This window comes from Lactuca serriola, chromosome 8 (genome assembly GCF_051521515.1).
Source record: "Lactuca serriola cultivar US96UC23 chromosome 8, Lser_US96UC23_V15, whole genome shotgun sequence".
NCBI classification, from domain to species: domain Eukaryota; kingdom Viridiplantae; phylum Streptophyta; class Magnoliopsida; order Asterales; family Asteraceae; genus Lactuca; species Lactuca serriola.
The window spans coordinates 95,446,004-95,466,012 of NC_136415.1; the positions used below are offsets into that span (position 1 = coordinate 95,446,004).

A 20,009-nucleotide genomic window follows, 5' to 3' on the forward strand; every position below is an offset into this window, starting at 1 on the left:
AATTTGAGATTAGGACACTATACTTTAAAAAGAAATGAAAGTATCTTTTCAACTTTCACCTTTTTGTCCTATTAAGGCATTATATTCAAAATTTTACTCATACATATAATCGTACTTCCAAATTTTTTTTTATAAGGCATTATACATAAATATTTCCACCCCCCCCCCCCCCCCCCATAAAAAAAAAAAAAAATTGCAATAAGTTTTCAATTTAGCCCGTGTGTATGGAATTTATGGTTCCCAACTACTCATTTTCTACTTCAAGTAGAGACACACAAATCTTCCATCAATGAATGCACATGAACACATAAAACAAGAATGCTAATGACAAATGTACATATAGACAAAAAAGATAAAATCTACCTCTTGTTTTCGGTAGTGGGCGAAAATTTCATCATTGTACTCAACCAAAGCTGGGAGATTACCCTTATCAACATTGTCATTGTCCAAAAGTAGCTCCTCGTATACATCTTCATCCTGAAATAAGGATCCAATACTTTTATGCTATTTTCAACTTAAAAGAAGCAAAGAATAAGAAGATTAAAAAATATGAGAAATCAAATTACCATCTTGTCTATTTCATCTAGCATAGCTTTTGTATGTTGAACAAAGATTGGTTCACTGAAATCATTTTCAGCATCAATGATGCTCAAGTCTTCACTGTCAATCACTTAATCTCATCAGAGATCATTTGGAATTTTTACTTTTTACCCAGTAGTCAAAAGGAAGTTTATGTATATAATATGAAAACTTAGGTATAACATAAAAGAAATCAAAATATGTCTTTAAGTCGATCAAACTGTAGCCAAATTCTTACACTCTTTATAAAATTAATTATGTTTTGATCCTAATTAAAAACTACATATTTTGACATGCACCCTTTTGTAAATTTACTGCAGATCTTGTAGATAAAAAGTGCATACCTTAGGTAAGGGTAATGACGTTTTGTTTGTGGGTAAGGGCAGTGAAGGGTTGGTTGTAGTTTGTGCACTAATTGTCCTACATAAACAATAAAATTGGTAATCATGATTGCTTTCGTTCACAATGTATCCACGAAATCAAGAAATAAGGCCCTTTGCAGACCTAGTAATGGTAGGCATTTGACTTTCTGTACTCTTTAGGAGTTCCAACTATCTGTTGAAGTATAAATAAATAAAGACCAAAAGAATAAAAAAATATTTTTATAAAAGAAAGAAAATGACTTTCTGTGTGATCATTTCTTTAAAAAGTTTCCAATGAGGTCTTTATCAAAATTTGATGAAAATGTGAGAAGAGGATGGGAGCCTTTGATATGGTTTCGAGTGAGTTTTAACTCTCCCATTATGTGAACTATAAAAAATTAAGAATGTTAACAAATATGCTTTTTATTATCACATATAAAGCTTCAACAAAATCAAATAAGTAATAATATACATTGGCTGATTTTGATCCATTACCTGCATTCACTAAAAACTTTACAGATGGACTATTAGTGAGACGACTTCTCATCCAAAAACACATTTGCTTTCATGATTAACCATCAAGGTATTTTCCATGGTCTGCTTGATTCTGCCTTTGTGATTAAAAAAATTCTATCTAAACATAAGTTTGGATTCTAGAAGTTAGTTTATTTCAACATCAAATTCACAGAACAAAAAATACTTGGGATGAATATTTTTTATTAACTATTTAACACCCAATGTTATGGCACTAATTCAATAAATAAATGAGCAAAATGGATGCTACATATGTAATTTGCATACAATGAAACAAGTGACTGACTAAATGCCGTTGTAAGGAGGATAAAATGGGGAAGAGAAGGGGGTAGATAGAGGAGGAAGTTTTAGTCGGACCGCTGGCACGGATGGAGGAACTTTAGTGGTCGGAAGTTTTGTTTGGGGACCTCCGTCGTGCTTTTGACTAAGAAGAGAGATAGAGTTACGCAATGCCACGATTGTTGACGGAGGAGCTTTGTGTTGGTCCGAAACCTAAATCGAACGGACGGTTGTTGGTTGTGTGTTTGACTGAGCAGAGAGAGATGGCGAGAAGAAGGAGGAATACATCGAAAACTTGAATCGGCGCTTGATAGTCGATGAACAAGTCCAAAGTCGAAACCCTACCAAGTAGAGAGAGAGAGAGAGAGAGAGAGAGAGAGAGAGAGACGATTTCGTCGTCGTTCACGTATACACTGTGTTCTTGAGCTTAAATTTTAAAGAGGGAGAGGAAAGGAAGGGGAGGGGGAAGAAAGGGAAGAAGATGGAAGGAGAAAAAAACATAGATCTGTTCTCGAGTTGCAGGGGGGAGAGAAAGAACTTTCACAGTTAAATGACATATTTACCCTTGGTTGGTTAGGGTCCATAAGTTTCATCAGAAGAAGAAAGAGGGAAGAAGATAAACGGTGACTGTAAGGCCAAGGGACAAGTATGTTTCAACTGGATGATTCTTGATTGCAACGGTGATGTTGTGAAAATGAGTGAAGACGACAGCCTTCACCTTGTTTGTATGTTTGTTGCAGGTGGGAAGGAAAATGTTTTGAAAAGGAAGACGAAGAGCAAATGCTAAAGAAGATGAAGAATAGGCAAAAGTTGGTCATTATTTGCTTTCCCTCCCGATCCGCCCAAAATTAGACGAATGATTTGTTGTGTAAAACAGTCCAGATTCCCCCACTTAAATCCTTTCCTTTCTTTTTCTTTTCTCTCCAAAAAAAACTAAAGAACACTATTTTCCCTCTCAATCCTCTCCTTTCCTCCCCTATTTTTTTCTAAAAAACTTGAGAACAAGAGCAAGTGTTATAGATGCTTGTCTGTCTGGGTCCAATCAGTCGTATTTCTGGACTCGGTCCGGATCAACTGGAACAGCTTGTTTGATTATGCTTCTTTGCACTTCTGATTCGGTCAAAATCCTCTGATTCGGTCCTAAAAAAAACCACCAGACTCGGTCATTTGTACCAATTTCACGTATTTGACCTTCTCCTTCTTCTTTCCCCTCAACGTAACTTCTTTCTTCTCCTTCTTCTTCAATCCCACCACCAATGGTCCTCGTCCTCTTTAATCGATTTTGAAAGCGAGCCATAATATCGATTTTGAAATCGAGCTTATTCTGGTAATATTCAGTTTTGTAGAAGTCGATTATTCCGATTTTGCCCTAAACATCGCCTCGACGGTAATGGAAGAAGAAAGTGATTCACTAATTTGTTCCAGTTGCTTCCAATTCGATGTTCCAGATCAATTTTATATTCGTTCCGATGGTTGAATTGGTAACTGTTAAGGTAAGATCTTCTTGATGTTTTAGTTGATTGTGAGGGTAATTGATAATATCGATTGTTAAATTGGGACCTTACGGTTCTTCATTGTTGGTCTATTATCAATTGTTGATCCTTTTTCTAGGTGAAAACTAAATCTATTAACAATGGAGCTGTGAATCAATTTGACTATCAAAACATGATTCTTTCACATGCTCGTTAGATGTTTGTTGAAATGTTTGAATAAAATTGTTCAAGTTCTAATGAAAGCTTACTGTCAAATTCTGGTTTATATTATTATTAGCTTCTGCAACTGGGGCAGAATTTTGGCTCACTTGAACAAGCAGAAAGTTGTATGTATTTTAAGGAAACCACAACGGAAAATGCATGCATGAGGATCACATTGCAGGATGTATAATTAAGGAGCCAAAGCCTAGCTTACAAGGAGTGGTGGTGGCAATGTGGTGGGTACGCTAATCACCACCTGATTGCTCATCATTTGTGATGGTGCTAGGAATTTGCATAATTAGGTACCTTATAAGTTACAAGTATTATAGAGTGTTCATGTTTCTTATTATTTTTTTTATTGCTCATCATTTGTGATGGTGCTAGGAATTTGCATAATTAGGTACAAAATGCAACATAAGGGTAATATGGTCATTTTTCACAATTCACCACAGTCAGTCAGAGATATAATCAAACAATATGGTTTCAGTCAGATGTGGACTCGGTCAGAAGTTCTAACTCAGTCGGTACCAACTCAGTCAGCACTAACTCAATCAGCAACTATCAAACGAGCTCTTAATTTGTTGATTTACCCAAGCCCTTAGAATAATAAATTAAAAATAATAATAATAATTTTACAACGGATTACCAATAGAATTGGAAATTTGTTGATTTTGGTATATTGTAATAGATTGTCGACGAAAGTTATTTTGTTGCCAAACCATCGCAAAATCGTCACTAATATCATAATAATTATGTTTTTCTTAGACCATCGGAAATCCGTCGGTATTTGATAATGTCTATTTTATGTATATATTTATTATGTTTTCTTATTTTTTTATATTATGTTTTTATGTTATTTAGAACTAAAAGATACTTAATATGATTTGAAAAAATGGGAGCTGAAATGCAAAATGATAAGAAAGGAGCTAAAAAGATGCAAAAAGGATGTTGTTGGACAACTTGACCCCTCGTTAGTGTTTTGGCCATATCTCATGACTCGTAACACCGATTGACAAGATTCAAAATGATCTGAAAACTAGACAAAATTTCGGACGACTTTCGTGTTTTAAGAAAATGTCGATTCCGAATTACCACAGCATGGTGATACTACCACGACGTGGTAAATCGAAACTTCGTGATCATTGAGACTGACTTGGAGAATACAAGATATACATGAGGACCACAGCATGGTGCCATTATCATGTCGTGGTGATCAGATTTTCGGGAATCTATATACTTCGAGCATCTGGACGATTTTTAGGGGGATTTATGACTTTTATTGATCCTTGGTTGACAAGAAACCTCAGAGAAGCTGTTTTGAGGGTCTAGAAGGCGGTTGGAAGGCCTTTAAGCTGACAGGAATAAAGATCTGAAGGATTTGGGAGCAGATTCATATCGAAGATCATGTGGTTTGTTGCTCTGACCATGATTAGCATTCCATTGTGATTACATTATGTGTTACTTTCTGATTTGGGTGTTAAAACCTTTTACTTTGTGTTTATGATTGAATGAATCTTCGAGTTTATGATTTAATTGCTATTTGGATTGTTTATTGTTATTTAATTTATTTTGTCAAGTTTGTTGAAAGATCCATATGTGTTAAAATTGTTACTTTATTCCCTATTGTTGAATTAATAGAGTTGAGATGACTATTTTGACTGTGTTAATTTGAATCATAGTTGTCCATGGCCATTGGTGATTATGACTAGAGTTGTAGGGTTAGGAAATAAAGTGGTGAACTTTAATATGTGTGCATGAGTAGATGACCATTCTATGCATGATTTAATGCCTATGACCATAAGGTTTAAAAAAGATCAAATCTTGCTTAATACGAACTAAATACTGATTTGCATGATTGTTTGTTCACTTGATCAATGAATTAATAGTTGTGTTGAAATAAAAAGGATTAGTAGCATGACCATGATGCTAGTCATATTAGGAATCGGTGAATAATGAATGAAAATTCATTGCACTTGAGTAATTAACCATGATTTTGAGATGTAATCCAATCCAAACTAAAGTACCTAAAGAAACTTGTCTTCCAGTCAGTTTATCGATACTTGATGTTAAGTGTTATTTGAGTTTTAATAAAACCCTTCTTATTGCTTTTGTGCGTTCTGTGTAACCTATAATCAAACATTCTAAAATTAATTCATTAACGTTCCCCTTATGTTCGACACTTGGTCTTACCACAACTATACTATTACACGACTAGATACACTGCTTAGAGTGTTTAATAGTCTAGTTGAGACAAAATCAGTTTTATAAATTTAAAACTTGAGTAATTAAAATATATATAAAAACACACATCAGTATTCCATCACTATTTTCCGACGGGATTTTTCTGTCGATAAATCTGTTGGTATTACCCAATTTTCTTGTAGTGATAAGGGGATAAAGATTATTGAATAGAAACATATTGGCATCCACAACATGAAAAAAAAAAAAAAAAAAAAAGAAAAAAAAAAAAAAAAAAAGACAACCGTGGTCAAAACACTGCCACAATTTGGCTATCATAATGAGGACAACGGTTCGCATATGAATTCAACAATTAAACACGCTCATTAAGCAAGAGTAGTGCTATGATTAATGGCACCCTATGAAGTACTCCTCATGGCGAGTAGCCTAAAACGAATAATATCTTGATACATGCATATTAGACATTAAAAATTATATCATAGGTAAGTTCTATTTTTTCTGATACTAGCATGATACTCTATACTTTTAACTACTTTTCCAACAATTACTCTTTTTTACTATCGCATTGGTTGACTATGTATATTGATGATACTAAAAACTTTTTAAAAGTTGCTACTTTAGGCCAGACTAGAATGTTACAAAATTGGTATCCTTAAGTGTGCCAGCCAGAATGTTAGGTAACTCAAATTCCAAACAATCCGAAATCTCATGTTCCATAAAAGAGCTACAAAATCTATTTAGATTTAACTGTAATTTTCTACAAAATTGGTGAGATCTAGGATGCTATCAAACTAAACTATTACAAATTTTCTACATCTTAATGTCTCAGCTGCAACGCTAAGGTTCCTATACATTTACAAGATGCCAACTGCAAAAAATTACTCACACCCATTTCTCTTCGCTGCATAATACATTAAATTTATCATAAAATGGAAAAAAATCGAAATAAAATCTTCTCAAATTCTTGATAAGAGTTTGATAATCAAGACTAACCTTTCTGGTGAGTTTCCAGCACTATCAGTTGCAGCAAAAAAACTATGGGTATTATACAATTTTACATTGCAGAAATTAACCATGGGAACCCTTCTCTATCAAACAACACCAGATCATTACCATTTTTTTCAGCAAAGAAGGCTGGAACACATGCACTGGCTGCTGCAACCAGAAACCGCTTCTATTTTTCCACAATTTTTTAATTATATAGATAGGAAAAAAGAAAAAAAAATTATTTGGCACTTTCTACAGGGGTTTTATTTCTTATCAGTTCTGACTCCATTTTGGAATGATTTTGTACTTTTGACTTTTCTTTTTCTTCTGCCTGTCTTCTTTCTTGTTCGGCTGCTTTCTGTGCCGCCTTCTTATGGGCCTCTATCCGCTTGCAGTTTTCATCATGGGCTTGATTAAACATTGTCACAAACTTAAGCAAAGTTTCAACAACTGAAAACAATATCACAACTTAGAAACTGGAAATCAATTATAACAAATGAATGTTTTATCATGAATGTAAATTGTTCTGATGATTGATTACTTCTTTCATATGGGCATTTGGCAGGGTCTTCTCCAAAGTAAATAATTAAAGCATCCACACTTTTACCCTGTGTAAAGTGCAGTGTTAAAAACTGTGATACTTATAGCAATATTTATACTTACAGGAATTTTTTATACCTACCACCCCAGAGTAAAGTGCGGCAAGGGTCCTCACGTCAGGTTCCACAGAAGCAAGAAACTTTTTCAGACACTGAACATAAAAAACAAAAATGAATTAGAGAATTAGAGTACCAATGAGTCTAACACTACTCAATTCACAACCAAACCTAGCCCAACTATCCATTAAACAACTAATTTTCTCTCTCCCGCCTATGCAACCCCACTAAACCTAAATAACCTCATTACATATTTTTTTCTAAAAAAAAAATAATAGTTAGTGAAAACGTAAAAAGACTATTCAACTTTTATTATTGAATTCCATTGCATTTCCTACCAATGCATGATAGACTGCAATTCCTTGGGATTCCAATTCCCTCAATTTCCAATTCCTTTGAGAGGTTCCATTTATGGCTCTTATCAACTTTATGTGCATACCTTCCGAAATTTTTTAGACCCATGTCCATCTTTTTTACACAATTTCTTTTCTTGGACTACTTTCTCTAGTCCTTCTGTAATCGCTTGCATACCTTCTGCCAAGATTTTTAGTTGTATCTGGAATAAATATATCATGCAAATCAACAAAAACGAAACTAGCATAAGTTTAATTAATTAAAATGTGAATGCCACAAAGATTACCTTTGATGCAGGTTCCAAGCTGCCAAGTTCCTTGCAAAAATCTAAAAGTTCAGGCAGTTTGTCTGCAAGCACCTAACATATACAGAACAGATACCATAAACCAAAATGAAAGAAACACAAAAAATATATATTAAAAGTCTTACCTTACAAAGATAATGCATGAGAGTCATTTTATTGCTCCTGGCACGTGTTTCATTAAGTTTTAAGAGGCTGTCCAATCTGAACCCAACAGCAGCACCTAAAACCAAAACAATTTTCTGTAACTCCAAATAATATTTAAAAAAAAAAAAAAAAAAAGTAGTAGCAGTAACTCACCTCTTGTAGTTCCCTGGTTCAAAGCATTACCAAGGGAAAGAATTGTCTGCATGACTCTCCTCAACTTTACAGAACTCCTAATCTGATATAACATACATAAAAAATAAAAAATAAAAAAAGTAAAATTAAATGCAATCTTTTTGTCACTGAATAACTGCATAATTAAAGTGACAGATAGCTAATAACTTGCCTGTTCTACTGATAAATATACAACGTTTAGGCTATCGCTAAGTTCTGAAATCTAAATTGGCAAAAAGAACAATAAAGTTAAAATACAGTAATAGAAGAAAGCAGGAAACACGAAGAACAATATCTCCTGACCTGTGTACTAAACTGTATCTTATATGAAAAAACAATCAGCTTCGCTTCTGAACGCGGAACTTTCATTAGCTCTAAGAAGAACTGTTACAAGAATTTAGATATTAAAATTTTATATTTTGGTTCCCGAATTATTGACATACAAATGATATAAATCCAGAAAAATTGCACTATGTACCTGTTCACATTTGCCCAACATTCCATGTTCTCCTTTATAGCCCTAAGCATATAAAATGTAAGTTATACTATGAATAAAAGATATGGGTATGTAATGTAATGTAGAATAAAAATACACCTTAAGTAGTTCCATCTCCTCCTTTGTAGGACAAAACTTTATAAGCTTATCCACCTGATCAACATCCATTGCTGATTCATCCAAATTAAGGACATGTTCCTGTTAAGTTTCACAACTAAAGCATTAAAAACATTTATTAGAAAAATAATTTTGAAATAAATACGTCATATATTGAGCTTACCATCAATTCATGCAATGGTGATTTCACCTTTGAAAGCATGATTTCACAGTTATACGCCCGCCTATGATCAATCTGCAATAAGTACAAAATATAAACAAATATCCCATAAAAAGATGTGTGAAGTCAACCATAAGTACAGTTAAAAATTTTGCATGCAATCAAGAAGGAAAATAAATTATTACCAGTTGTACTCTTTCAGGTTTATTAGCTGCTTTGGATTTTGCTTTTGTGGCCTTGTCAGAATTTGGATTTGATGCTGAGAAGAGTGTTTCAAGTTCAGACATATCAATCTCTGGTGCCCTAATGAGAAAATTAAGTGAGCAAAACTTAGTAGGAGATCAGAGGGTGTTTGGGATTGCTTTTTAATTGAATTTTTTGCTTTTGGCTTTTTCAAAAAGTCAAAAAATTAAAAAAAAAAAATGTTTGCCAAATAAAAAAGTGCTTATGAAAATAACTTTTTGCCAAGAACAAAATGGTGGGTTTTCAAAAGTTAGGAAATCCTATCTTTTTGTGACTTTTAGCCATTTAAAGGGTAAATTAGATTCAAAAGTCAAAAAAGCTAAGACAAACATTTTTAAAACCAACTTTTGGCTATTGCTCCTCCAAAGTTAAAACCAAAAAGGACTTTTACAAAAAGGACTTTTCAGCAGTTAAAAGTAACCACCTTGCTGCTTCACCAGATTTTTCTGATTCAGCCCACAAGCTTCCTTGTCCTACTCTATTTATTTTTAACCAATGTAAAGGCTTCATCCTTTTTGCTGGTTGAGTTTTCACAGCAGATGTCCTTGATAAAACACGCGGTTTATTTATAGGAGGCGGTGGAGATGGAGCAGTTACACCGCCTCCTATTGAAGCTGGTGGTGGAGGTGGTGGACCTGCACCACCTTCTTTGTTTCCATTAACTGGAGGAGGTGGTGGTGGTGGACCTGATTTACGTGGTGGTGGTGGCGGCGGGGCTGGGTTTGGTTTCGGTGGGGGTTGCACTGGTGGTGGTGGTGCTGGTGGTGGTGCAGGTGGAGGTTTGTCACCTCCATCACTCTTTGGAGGAGCAGATGGGGGTGGTTGAGGCGGCCCAGGTGGTGGACTGGACGCTGGGACAAAAGGAGGCAAAGAAGATGCCCCACCATCATGCAAAAATGCCTCGAGTTTGTCAGAAACAAAAGGATGTGTACATGTCAAGATTATATGAGGTGACATGGATTTAAAAGATGAAAAAGCTTTTGCACCACCATCCAATGATGCTTGTAACTGTTTTGATGATGGTAAGTGTCTAGGAAGCGAAACACTTCTAGGCCCCACAATACCAGATGAAGTCTTCTCATCACCGAGAAATGAACTCTTTGACTTTGTATGAGATACTTGAGTTCCTTCTTTGCCTTGATTCTTTTTGGGAAGTGTTTGAAGTAGATTGCTAGATTCAATGCTTTGAATCCCCAACATTTCATTAACAATATCAGATAAAGCCATATTATGTAGCCTATTCAAAGCCGCATCACTTTTAGGTACAAGCCAATCCACACTACTAAACATATCTTGAACCTTTGCAAATGCTTCCATTGGTAGCCCCTCTTCTTCGAAACAAGACAAATCTACTGGAACCGTAGAAGCTGTAGCGTTCATTTCCGAGAAAAGAAGCTTCATCCAAAAAAAAGCACTCAGATAGTGTGTGTGTGTGTGTGTGTGTGTATATATATATATATATATATATATATATATATATAGAGAGAGAGAGAGAGAGAGAGAGAGAGGAAAATTCTTTTGAGAACTTAAAGATTTGCGAGAGCTCAAGAACTCCTAATCCGCTCAACATTTTTCAAAACCAAACCATCATTTGAATCCTAGAGCTATGTCTGAAAAACATCCATGATCAAAAAAAGATTTGACGAACCTTTTTTTTAGGAAATATGCATATATGCACATTTATGTTTTCTGTGTATTTCTTTTTTTTAATGTTTTCAAGTGGTAATTCTATTAATCGCTCATATTAGAGTCCCATTGTTGTATTCGTTTCAATTAGGAGTTATCGAGTTCTTGCAAATCTTTAACTTCTCGCAATAACTTATATATATATATATATATATATATATATATATATATATATATATATATATATATATGAAAAGCAATACGAAATGCTTTCGTTGGGAGGTATAATTGCTATATAACATATTAACAGGTTCAAAAAAGAGCCAAAATCATTGAGGATCGCCACTCAATCTTGGCCCTTAATCGGATGAAATTCTTCCGATGGCCAAGATCTATTACTGCCAAACCGTTTTGTAGTTCTATGTTTTTCTCGTATATTTTAATTTTTTTTTTTAACTTTTGTGATTCCTTATGACCGGAAGTAATGTATAGAAAAATACCTCAACTTTAAAGTCTTTAGAAAATTGATCCTTAATGTGCCAAGATACATCGATTTCATTACGATTAAGCACTAAAGTATTTGACTTGATGAACGCTGTGTTGAACATGGCACGATACATAATATCTTCCTTTGCCATGTCATCATCATGCAAGTTAAGACACTCGAGCACAACGTCACCTTGAATATGGCAATTAATATCAATTTTGACCACTTCACTTTCCGCCTGCAATGCATAGCAAAGGTCAGAAGATGTGGAATCCATATACAGGTGAATCCAATTACTGACATTAATAATCTTTTAGAATAAGAAACAATGAAACATGGCTCTAAAAAATTATTGGTTAATGACATAAATGGGTAACAAACTATATGATATATTTACCTTCAATGACCTGAGTTCTAATTGTGTTCAATAGAGCATTAGACATCAACTTATTTATCAATGTTGGCAACGTATATATTGTAGCTTATTATTTGTAGCCGGTTTAACAGGTTTTATGCAAAATTGACAAGCTGATTTTTTAACAACATAATAACAACAAACTATGTAAAATTTGCTCATTCAGTCACCAAAGTTCTAATGTGTCCTATAGAACCCTAAACATGTGGCATGCAGCTTGGCTCCTACGTGGCAAATTAGCTTGGATCTTATGTGTTTATATTATAGCATTTGAATTTTTTTTCTTGGATAATTTCATCCAAACAAACCAGTTGAAATATAGATCAAATCTATATAACATAAATAAAAACTAATTTTCCATGTATATAAGAGTACTCAAGCCGGATGTCATGTCGACATGGGTACTGGAATAGCATGTCAGGTGGCCAACATTGTAACAAATATTGATGTTTAGGGTTCTATATTAGCCCAAATTAGAACTTTGAGGACTGAATGAGCAAAATTTTGTTACGAGTATATGTCATTAACCCAAAATATAGCAAGGGCAAGAAAGATTTAAATTTCTTAGAGCTGGCAATATATATAAGATGATTTAGATAGACCAGTGGTATAGTATACTACAATCACCATAAGATATCTTACCTGATTGTATGAGCAGACATTTTTACTCCTCCTTGGGGTTGAAAAAAGAAGTTTAGAGCTTTTTTCAACATGTAACAAAGGATCACGCCCATAAATTCTAAATATAGGACAACAACCCCCTTTTCCATCAAAATCAGGAATCATTCTCATCACCACACAAACTAATGTGAGTGGTTTTTCTGCTGGAGGCCATTGCTCATCAGCATTCCTCTTTAACACAAACTGTAAGTACCTCAACTGAGAAGCCAACGAATTCAATGGTGACAACAACTGTGAAGACACACCAGATGGGGCCTGCTTATAAACCATCTCCAGGGCCCTATTTGCAGCAGTGTATTGTTTTCTGTAAAGTAGAAGAGCAGCCGACATGAAAGCCAAAACTGGCCAACCACCAACCTCACAGTGCATTAGCAAAATGTTATGTTGTCCAAGTGAGAGCCAGCTTTCACTTGATTTAAGAAAATGGTGTATCACCTCCACTGAGAGCAATGGGCAACCTTCATAGTGCCAAGGGTAGTCCATTATAGTAATAAAGTATTCTGATAAAAATTGGTGGATCTTGCTTGCTGTATCTCCCTCACGAAAATTGAAAATCATGACTGAAGATTCAGGGTAAGTTTCTTGAAATTGGCTTATGATGTTGCCCACATAGGCTTTGTACTCTTCTTGTTCCCAAGTTTTAATTCTGAAACAGGAGTCAAAGACTACACCAAATGGGTGCAGTATCAAATCAAACTGACATAAGTTCTAATCTAAAATAAATTGGTACTTACAAAGAAATTCGACAAACATTATACTTGCCTCTAATCTACTAGAAAATTGATATAAGATCAAGAACGAAAACCTTATAACAGGAGAAATGATAGCCTAGAGAAGGTTCCCCAACACAATCCTAACTTAATGTTCACAGCTTCAATTTCTAATTAATGTGTAGACCACTGTTTTTCAACTTTTCAACTAAAGCATCGAATCATCCAATAATCACACTTCAGTATGATGCCACAAGTTCATAATCCAACACTAGTTTAAAGAGTAAAGCTGAACGATAAATAAATTACTAGCTCTTTCAAACCCGCATATTAGAAGTAGAATCTAAAACCTAGATAGAAGTGAAGTGATGATTTAAGGAGAAAGGTTTAAAGAGAAAAGATAATCGTATTACATACATAAACATACCAAATTAAACTAACTACTCCATAGAAGGGTAAATAAGTACCGTATAGGCTTTCATAGACATAAACAAGTCCATCGGGCGGCTTCTTATGTAAAAATTTACGTAGCAACGCCATTCGAATTCACTAATTCTGAAACCCTAGAAACAATTTTGATAAATCCCCCAACCTCTGTAAAACATGTACATTTGCGTTGTTGTTTTGTACGTGTGAAAAACTGTAGAGCCTTTGGTTGTCTATAGAATCTAACAATGACGATTGATTCGTTATATATATATATATATATATATATATATATATATATATATATATATATATATATATATGGGAAAAGTGAATATACCTTAAAAGGTATACAAGATAGGTACCCTAATACTTAAAACTACGTAGTTTTGGTTAATTTGCTAATAAAAAAAATACGTAATTTCCTTAATCCTTAATCGTGATCGCATTCATTCGAATCATTCCATCATCAAGAAATCGGAAGTATCTTAAAACGAATTGAAGATACTGGAATCGAAATTCAGGGAATTCACAAAAATTACCGTGAAAGAAAATTACCAGAGTTGTGAAATTTTTTTGTTTGATAAATTGTTGAAGCCCTTATTTTTGCACAACCCATTACCGATCGGCGTTCCCATCTGCCACCACCAGCCACCCGTTTTTCCTCCTCCCTTTTCTCTCTTCACCGTAAAGCTGCATCAGACAAAGCCGATTCATTCACCACACACGTTCAATGAAGACGACGGGATGGTTAATTCATCAAAAAGAAACGATTTCACTGAAATCGGAATTCAATTCAGGGAAGGAAATTTACCGAAGAACAAAACCTATATCACTAAATTGGAATTCTTGGCACATCGATCCAATGCAACGTTCTACAACCCAGCCCCACCCATGAAGTCGATTCAGGTTAGTCCCTATGTCTTTGTCTCTTTCAGTTTCACGAACACCTCCTCTTAAAAATCTTCAATTTCCCATTCGCTTTTGTCCCACAGGAACTTCATTGTTTGCCCTCTCCCTTGAAATGGGCAATGTCGGATCAACATCACTACAGGCAACTCATTTTCACTAAAAATTATAGTTTATGCAGCCTGTCCACCAGGTGTTCGATTAAATGCCTAAGTGAACTTTTGTGTCAATTGTGTGCAATGAATGATTTATCTGATAATGTTTGTTTGTTTCCAAACTTGAATTTCCAGTTTGGATGCGTCCATATGCTCGTAGAGCTTGGACTCGTGCATTTCATTCAAGAAACCCACTGCCAAAAACATAAATCACACTTTATTATTTATTATTTATAATACGAGCAGCTTTGTTTTCACATAAATAAAACTACACAACTCTTATTCCTAGGTTAGGTGCATTTTCTTTTTTACTTACTTAATAGAAAAAGAAGTGAAATGCTTAAATATAGAATGTCAAAATAACCAAAGAGGCGAATGAAAACTCTATTTACCTTCTTTTAAAGGAGGACGGAATTGATCTGGTCCAGTTTTGTAAGCCTTGCTCATCCCAAGATGAAATGGTATGAATTTGACTTGTTTCATTTATTTGCATTTGTTGCTCAATTTCTGCCTTAGTTGACTTCCTGGTGTTCTTTTCATATTGCATATCTTCAATTGCATTCAATGAGGGCAATCCTGGAAAACATAAAAGTCAAATGAAATTACTGTTGGTAAATTATTATTGAATGTGATTTGTTGTTGCTGCTTAATGAAATTACATGAGCTTCAACATGTTTTCAATTTCCATTTTCTATTGAAAAGATTACAAGGATATTTATGTCTTTTGCACAAAAATCACAATTAACTAGTCAAAAATTTACTAAAAACATCATACCTTCAATTTAGGGACCTGGAATTCGTATGCAATGTTGCCCATTTATTCACTACTGTCTGGATTGTCTGGATTCTGGGATAGTTTTTTTATTGTTAAGTAGAACAAGTTAAAAAAAATAAATGATTAAAAGTGACAGAAATCATTTAAGCCCTGATGTCAAGGGGACAAACAATGTATCTAGTTCCATTCCCGTTTAACAAATTACAAATGCAAAGTTATTCTCATGTGCAGGTGATTACCATTGAAAGATCTTGGGTTGCACGGAGACACCAAAGAAGTTGAAGATTGTATTAAATGATGTAATCATGTATTAGTTAGGACAAAAAAAATTGTAGGTTTTTAGAAAGTGTATAGAAAAAGTATTGTTTCTGGTGGATTGAGATGAAATTGGAACCCGCTTTTCTTACTTAGTCGAAATAGCAATGTATTTATAAATACTTTTGTTTTTAACCCAATACCATCATATTTTCGTTTTTAACCCATAATAGCATCATAATTTCGTTTTTAACCCACAATAGCATCATATTTTCGTTTTTAACCCACATTTGCATCACATTTTCGTTAATAACCCACAATAGCATCATAATTTCATTTTTAACCATCAATAGCATTATATTTTCGTTTTTTTACCGACAATAGCATCATAATTTTGTTTTTCACCCACATAGCATCATAATTTTGTTTATAACCCACAATAGCATCATAATTTCGTTTTTAACCCTCAATAGCATTATATTTCTGTTTTTCACCGACAATAGCAACATAATTTTGTTTTTCACCCACATAGCATCATAATTTTCTTTTTAACCCACAATAGCATCATAATTTCGTTTTTAACCCTCAATAGCATTATATTTTCGTTTTTCACCAACAATAGCATCATAATTTTGTTTTTCACCCACATAGCATCATAATTTTGTTTTTAACCCACAATAGCATCATAATTTCGTTTTTAACCCTCTATAACATTATATTTTCGTTTTTCACCGACAATAGCATCATAATTTTGTTTTCCACCCACATAGCTTCATAATTTTGCGATTAACCCACAATACCATCCTAATTCTGTTTTTCACCCACAAAAACATCATAATTTTGTTTTTAACCCACAATAGCATCGTATTTTTGTTTTTAACCCACATTTGCATCATATTTTCGTTTTTAACCTAAAATAACATCCTACTTTCATTTGAAAGACATAATAACAACTAACATTCAATTTAAACACAAAAATCATAAATAATCAACAATTTTTGTTTGAAAACTATAAAAAAATGTTAAGAAACATAAAACATTTCCAGATTATTCATACATTGTTAACCAAAAAAGAATGTCAAAAATGCCAAGACGCATATCGAATTTTCCTTTGCTCACAAAAACAACACATCTTATCATTATGTCTCTTCCAACGATTCATCTGCCTGATACATGTAAAAAAAAATATTGTTAATATAATTATTATAGTTCTAAATCATGTAAATTAAATTAATATTAAAAGTACCTTTCGTTTGGAACAACTAGTAGCGTAATGACCCAATCCTTGACAGTAAGAGCATGTACGTTTTTTGGGGGCTTCTAAAGAAGACCTGATTCTACTAGCAACTTTAGGACGCCCTTTTGTAGTAGATGGACCAAGAGGATCACGGACAGATAACTGTGGCATCATATCTATTTGCGAAACTCCCATACAAGAACCTTGAGATGTATTCTCCAAAGACGTAGATTTCTTTCGATTTGTTTGATCATCTAAAAGACTTATCAATATTGTATTGACTTTTTGTATCTCTGAAGGGGAGTCTCTTGCTTGTTCAATTAGTTTAGTAAAATTTGAACGGACACACCATAGTGTGTAGGCACTAACTCCATTTTCATTATTCATTTCTCCGAGTCCGATACTAGCACTACCTAGTTTGTACCTAACACTAAGGGTCCATCGGGGTAAAATATAGTGACTCGGGAGTTCTTTAACATGTTTCTTCTTCATCACGTATAGGCTATGTTTGCATAAAATCCCATTTGTCTCATACTTAGCACAAGAACATGTGACGCTGACTTGATCCAAAGAACGAAAGGTAACAATGCGCCAATATTTTTTATCAACATCCAATTGCCCAACTCGGTATGTGCTTTCTTCTGTAGTTTTTCCTATAGTCTCATGAGTCAAATTGGTAATACCTTCAGTCCATTCTTTTTTGAAAGTCTCAAACATCTTTCTAGTATAACATTGACCTGCTTTTGCTTCGATTGGATGCACTGAAGAAAGAACCGGCCTTGAGTTCATAGTCTTAAAGTCTTTATCTTCTTCGGCAGCCCTTCGAGACTCAACTGCTTTGTCGTATTGTACAACAAATTCATTCAACATGGTCCTCGAATTAACATATCCATCAAAAAATGAGTTGATACTCTCACTTCGTCCGGTTGTTGTCATACCAGCAAAGAAAGTATCCTTCAAGAAGGGTTTAGCCCAATGTATACGTTGGTTATACATGTCTGTAATCCAACTATTGTTTTCCAGTTCATACTTACTACGCATAACTTCCCATGTTGCTTCAAATTGTTCAATGGTGTCACTATTTACCCATTGTTTGTGTGTTTCTTGAAAATCACTGTAACGAGAAACATACGATCGAAGGTGCTCAGTTTCATGCTTCATGATATGCCATGAACAAAAACGATGTCGAGTCTTCGGAAACACTTTTTTTATTGCATTTCTCATTGCTTTGTCTTGATCTGTTATAATTGCTTTCGGATACTTGTTAAACATACATTTGAGGAAATGTTCAAATAACCATTCAAATGACTCTTCCTTTTCATTTTCAAGCAATGCTCCACCAAAAAGTATAGACTGCCCATGATGATTCACACCAGTAAATGGAGCAAAAGGCATCTTGAACTTGTTAGTCATATAGGTGACATCAAACACAACAACATCTCTGAATTTTGTATAAGCATCTCTTGATCTACCATCAGCCCAAAAGATATTTCTAGGATACCCATCATCAGACAAATCCACAACAAAATACTGGTCACTATCAACTAATGTTTTATCTTGAAAATGTTTTATAAGTCCAAAGAACTCCTTTCCTTTATGTTGTTTTCGTTGCTCAGATAAGACATCGGCACATTGCTTTGAAGTAACATCAGCTACATTTGAGGTTTTCATTGTATTAACAACCTTTTTAATCTGAGAAGGTTTCAACCCTGCTTGACCAAATTGCACCATAAGAGATTTACCTTCTATTGAACGGTGGAAATTGCTATGAGATCGATGCTTCATCACCTTCGTAGGTGTCATGGTCAAGTCGTGGTTGTGTGTGTCATTAAACGAGTCCACCAACCATTTCCCATCCTCCTGTCTTGTTATTCGTAGCTTTGCTTGACATCCGGTTCTAATATCTCTGCGACGTTTTTTCTCATTTTCACTTGAATCTTTTTTGTCCATCCTTTTGAAACCTTCTTTGTTGCATACATATATCTTTCGAAAAGGCTCATTTGTTTTAGGATTTTTTTATTGTGTCATCTCTACGTATACCAAATCCATGTAAAAATGAATAATCATTATAAATTGTATAGGCATCATCAGGTGTATCAAAAACCTTTCCCAGTATACTTTCATCGTTAACTTCATCTTCGTCAAATTCAACGTTCATACCGATACTATTTATTTTTTGACATTCATATGTTGCTTCCACGTAATCATTTCTGTCAATATCTTCGGTTATATATGGTTCTATAGCTTGATTAGTTGCTTCAACTTCACTCATTATGGTCTGCAATAGACAACGATGCATATTTCCAAATAAAAGATTAACACCAAATTGTTTTATATTGAATATAATGCAAACAGTATACATAAAAAAGACACAATAACAGCCAATGACAATGTCTAAAAACAACAATGTCATTTTTAAAATCCCGAAACAAATAAAGATTCATCAGATAATAAATAACATTGTAAACAATAATCTCGAATATTAAATTCTAAAAAAACTTTAATTTCGATTCCTACAAATTGCAACTGGTTTTAGCATACGTCTTCAGCAAAAAAAAAAAAAAAAAAAAAAAAAAAAAAAAAAAAACAGCAACATCATAAGCCGCACTTAGGAAAAAAAACAGGGAATGATTTCAACTCCTACGAATTGCCACTGATTCCAATTGATAAAAAAAACAAAATTACTAATCAAATACACAAAACAAACTATACACTTTCTTGATTTCAATTCCTTGGGCAAGCGACAATCTTACATGTATTGCAGTTTTTTTTTATTTCGATTCTTTGTGAATTGCAGATTCTTGATTTCGATTTTTTGTGAATTCCCTGAATTTCGATTCCAGTATCTTCAATTCGTTTTAAGATACTTCCGATTTCTTGATGATGGAATGATTCGAATGAATGCGATCACGATTAAGGATTAAGGAAATTACGTATTTTTTTTATTAGCAAATTAACCTACTAATCAAAACTACGTAGTTTTAAGTATTAGGGTACCTATCTTGTATACCCTTAAGGGTATATTCACTTTTCCCATATATATATATATATATA

General features: G+C 34.0%; 1 protein-coding gene and 1 pseudogene across 5 annotated transcripts; both read right to left on the bottom strand.

Annotated features, from left to right (window-relative positions):
• Positions 1 to 6,312: 6,312 nt before the first annotated feature.
• Positions 6,313 to 13,853, bottom strand: LOC145071260 (formin-like protein 13). Of its 5 annotated transcripts, XR_013690330.1 has the most exons (18): positions 13,666 to 13,853; positions 12,450 to 13,153; positions 11,406 to 11,630; positions 9,704 to 10,674; positions 9,222 to 9,339; positions 9,040 to 9,111; positions 8,859 to 8,957; positions 8,742 to 8,783; positions 8,567 to 8,647; positions 8,436 to 8,486; positions 8,246 to 8,327; positions 8,074 to 8,168; positions 7,931 to 8,002; positions 7,730 to 7,846; positions 7,317 to 7,385; positions 7,176 to 7,242; positions 6,641 to 7,084; positions 6,313 to 6,548 (listed from the first exon to the last, which is right to left on the bottom strand). XR_013690330.1 is itself a non-coding variant. In XM_079018175.1 (17 exons), the coding sequence occupies exons 1-17, from the start codon at positions 13,736 to 13,738 to the stop codon at positions 6,873 to 6,875; spliced, it is 3,150 nt and encodes a 1,049-aa protein (XP_078874301.1). In that variant the 5' UTR covers positions 13,739 to 13,853; the 3' UTR covers positions 6,313 to 6,872. The 5 variants fall into 5 exon arrangements, 1 of the variants encoding a protein (XP_078874301.1); XM_079018175.1 differs by having other exon boundaries at positions 6,313 to 7,084; XR_013690331.1 differs by lacking the exon at positions 6,313 to 6,548 and having other exon boundaries at positions 7,039 to 7,084; positions 7,313 to 7,385.
• A 3,004-nt stretch (positions 13,854 to 16,857) lies between these two features.
• On the bottom strand, positions 16,858 to 19,113 carry LOC145067184 (protein FAR1-RELATED SEQUENCE 5-like; annotated as a pseudogene).
• Positions 19,114 to 20,009: the final 896 nt, after the last annotated feature.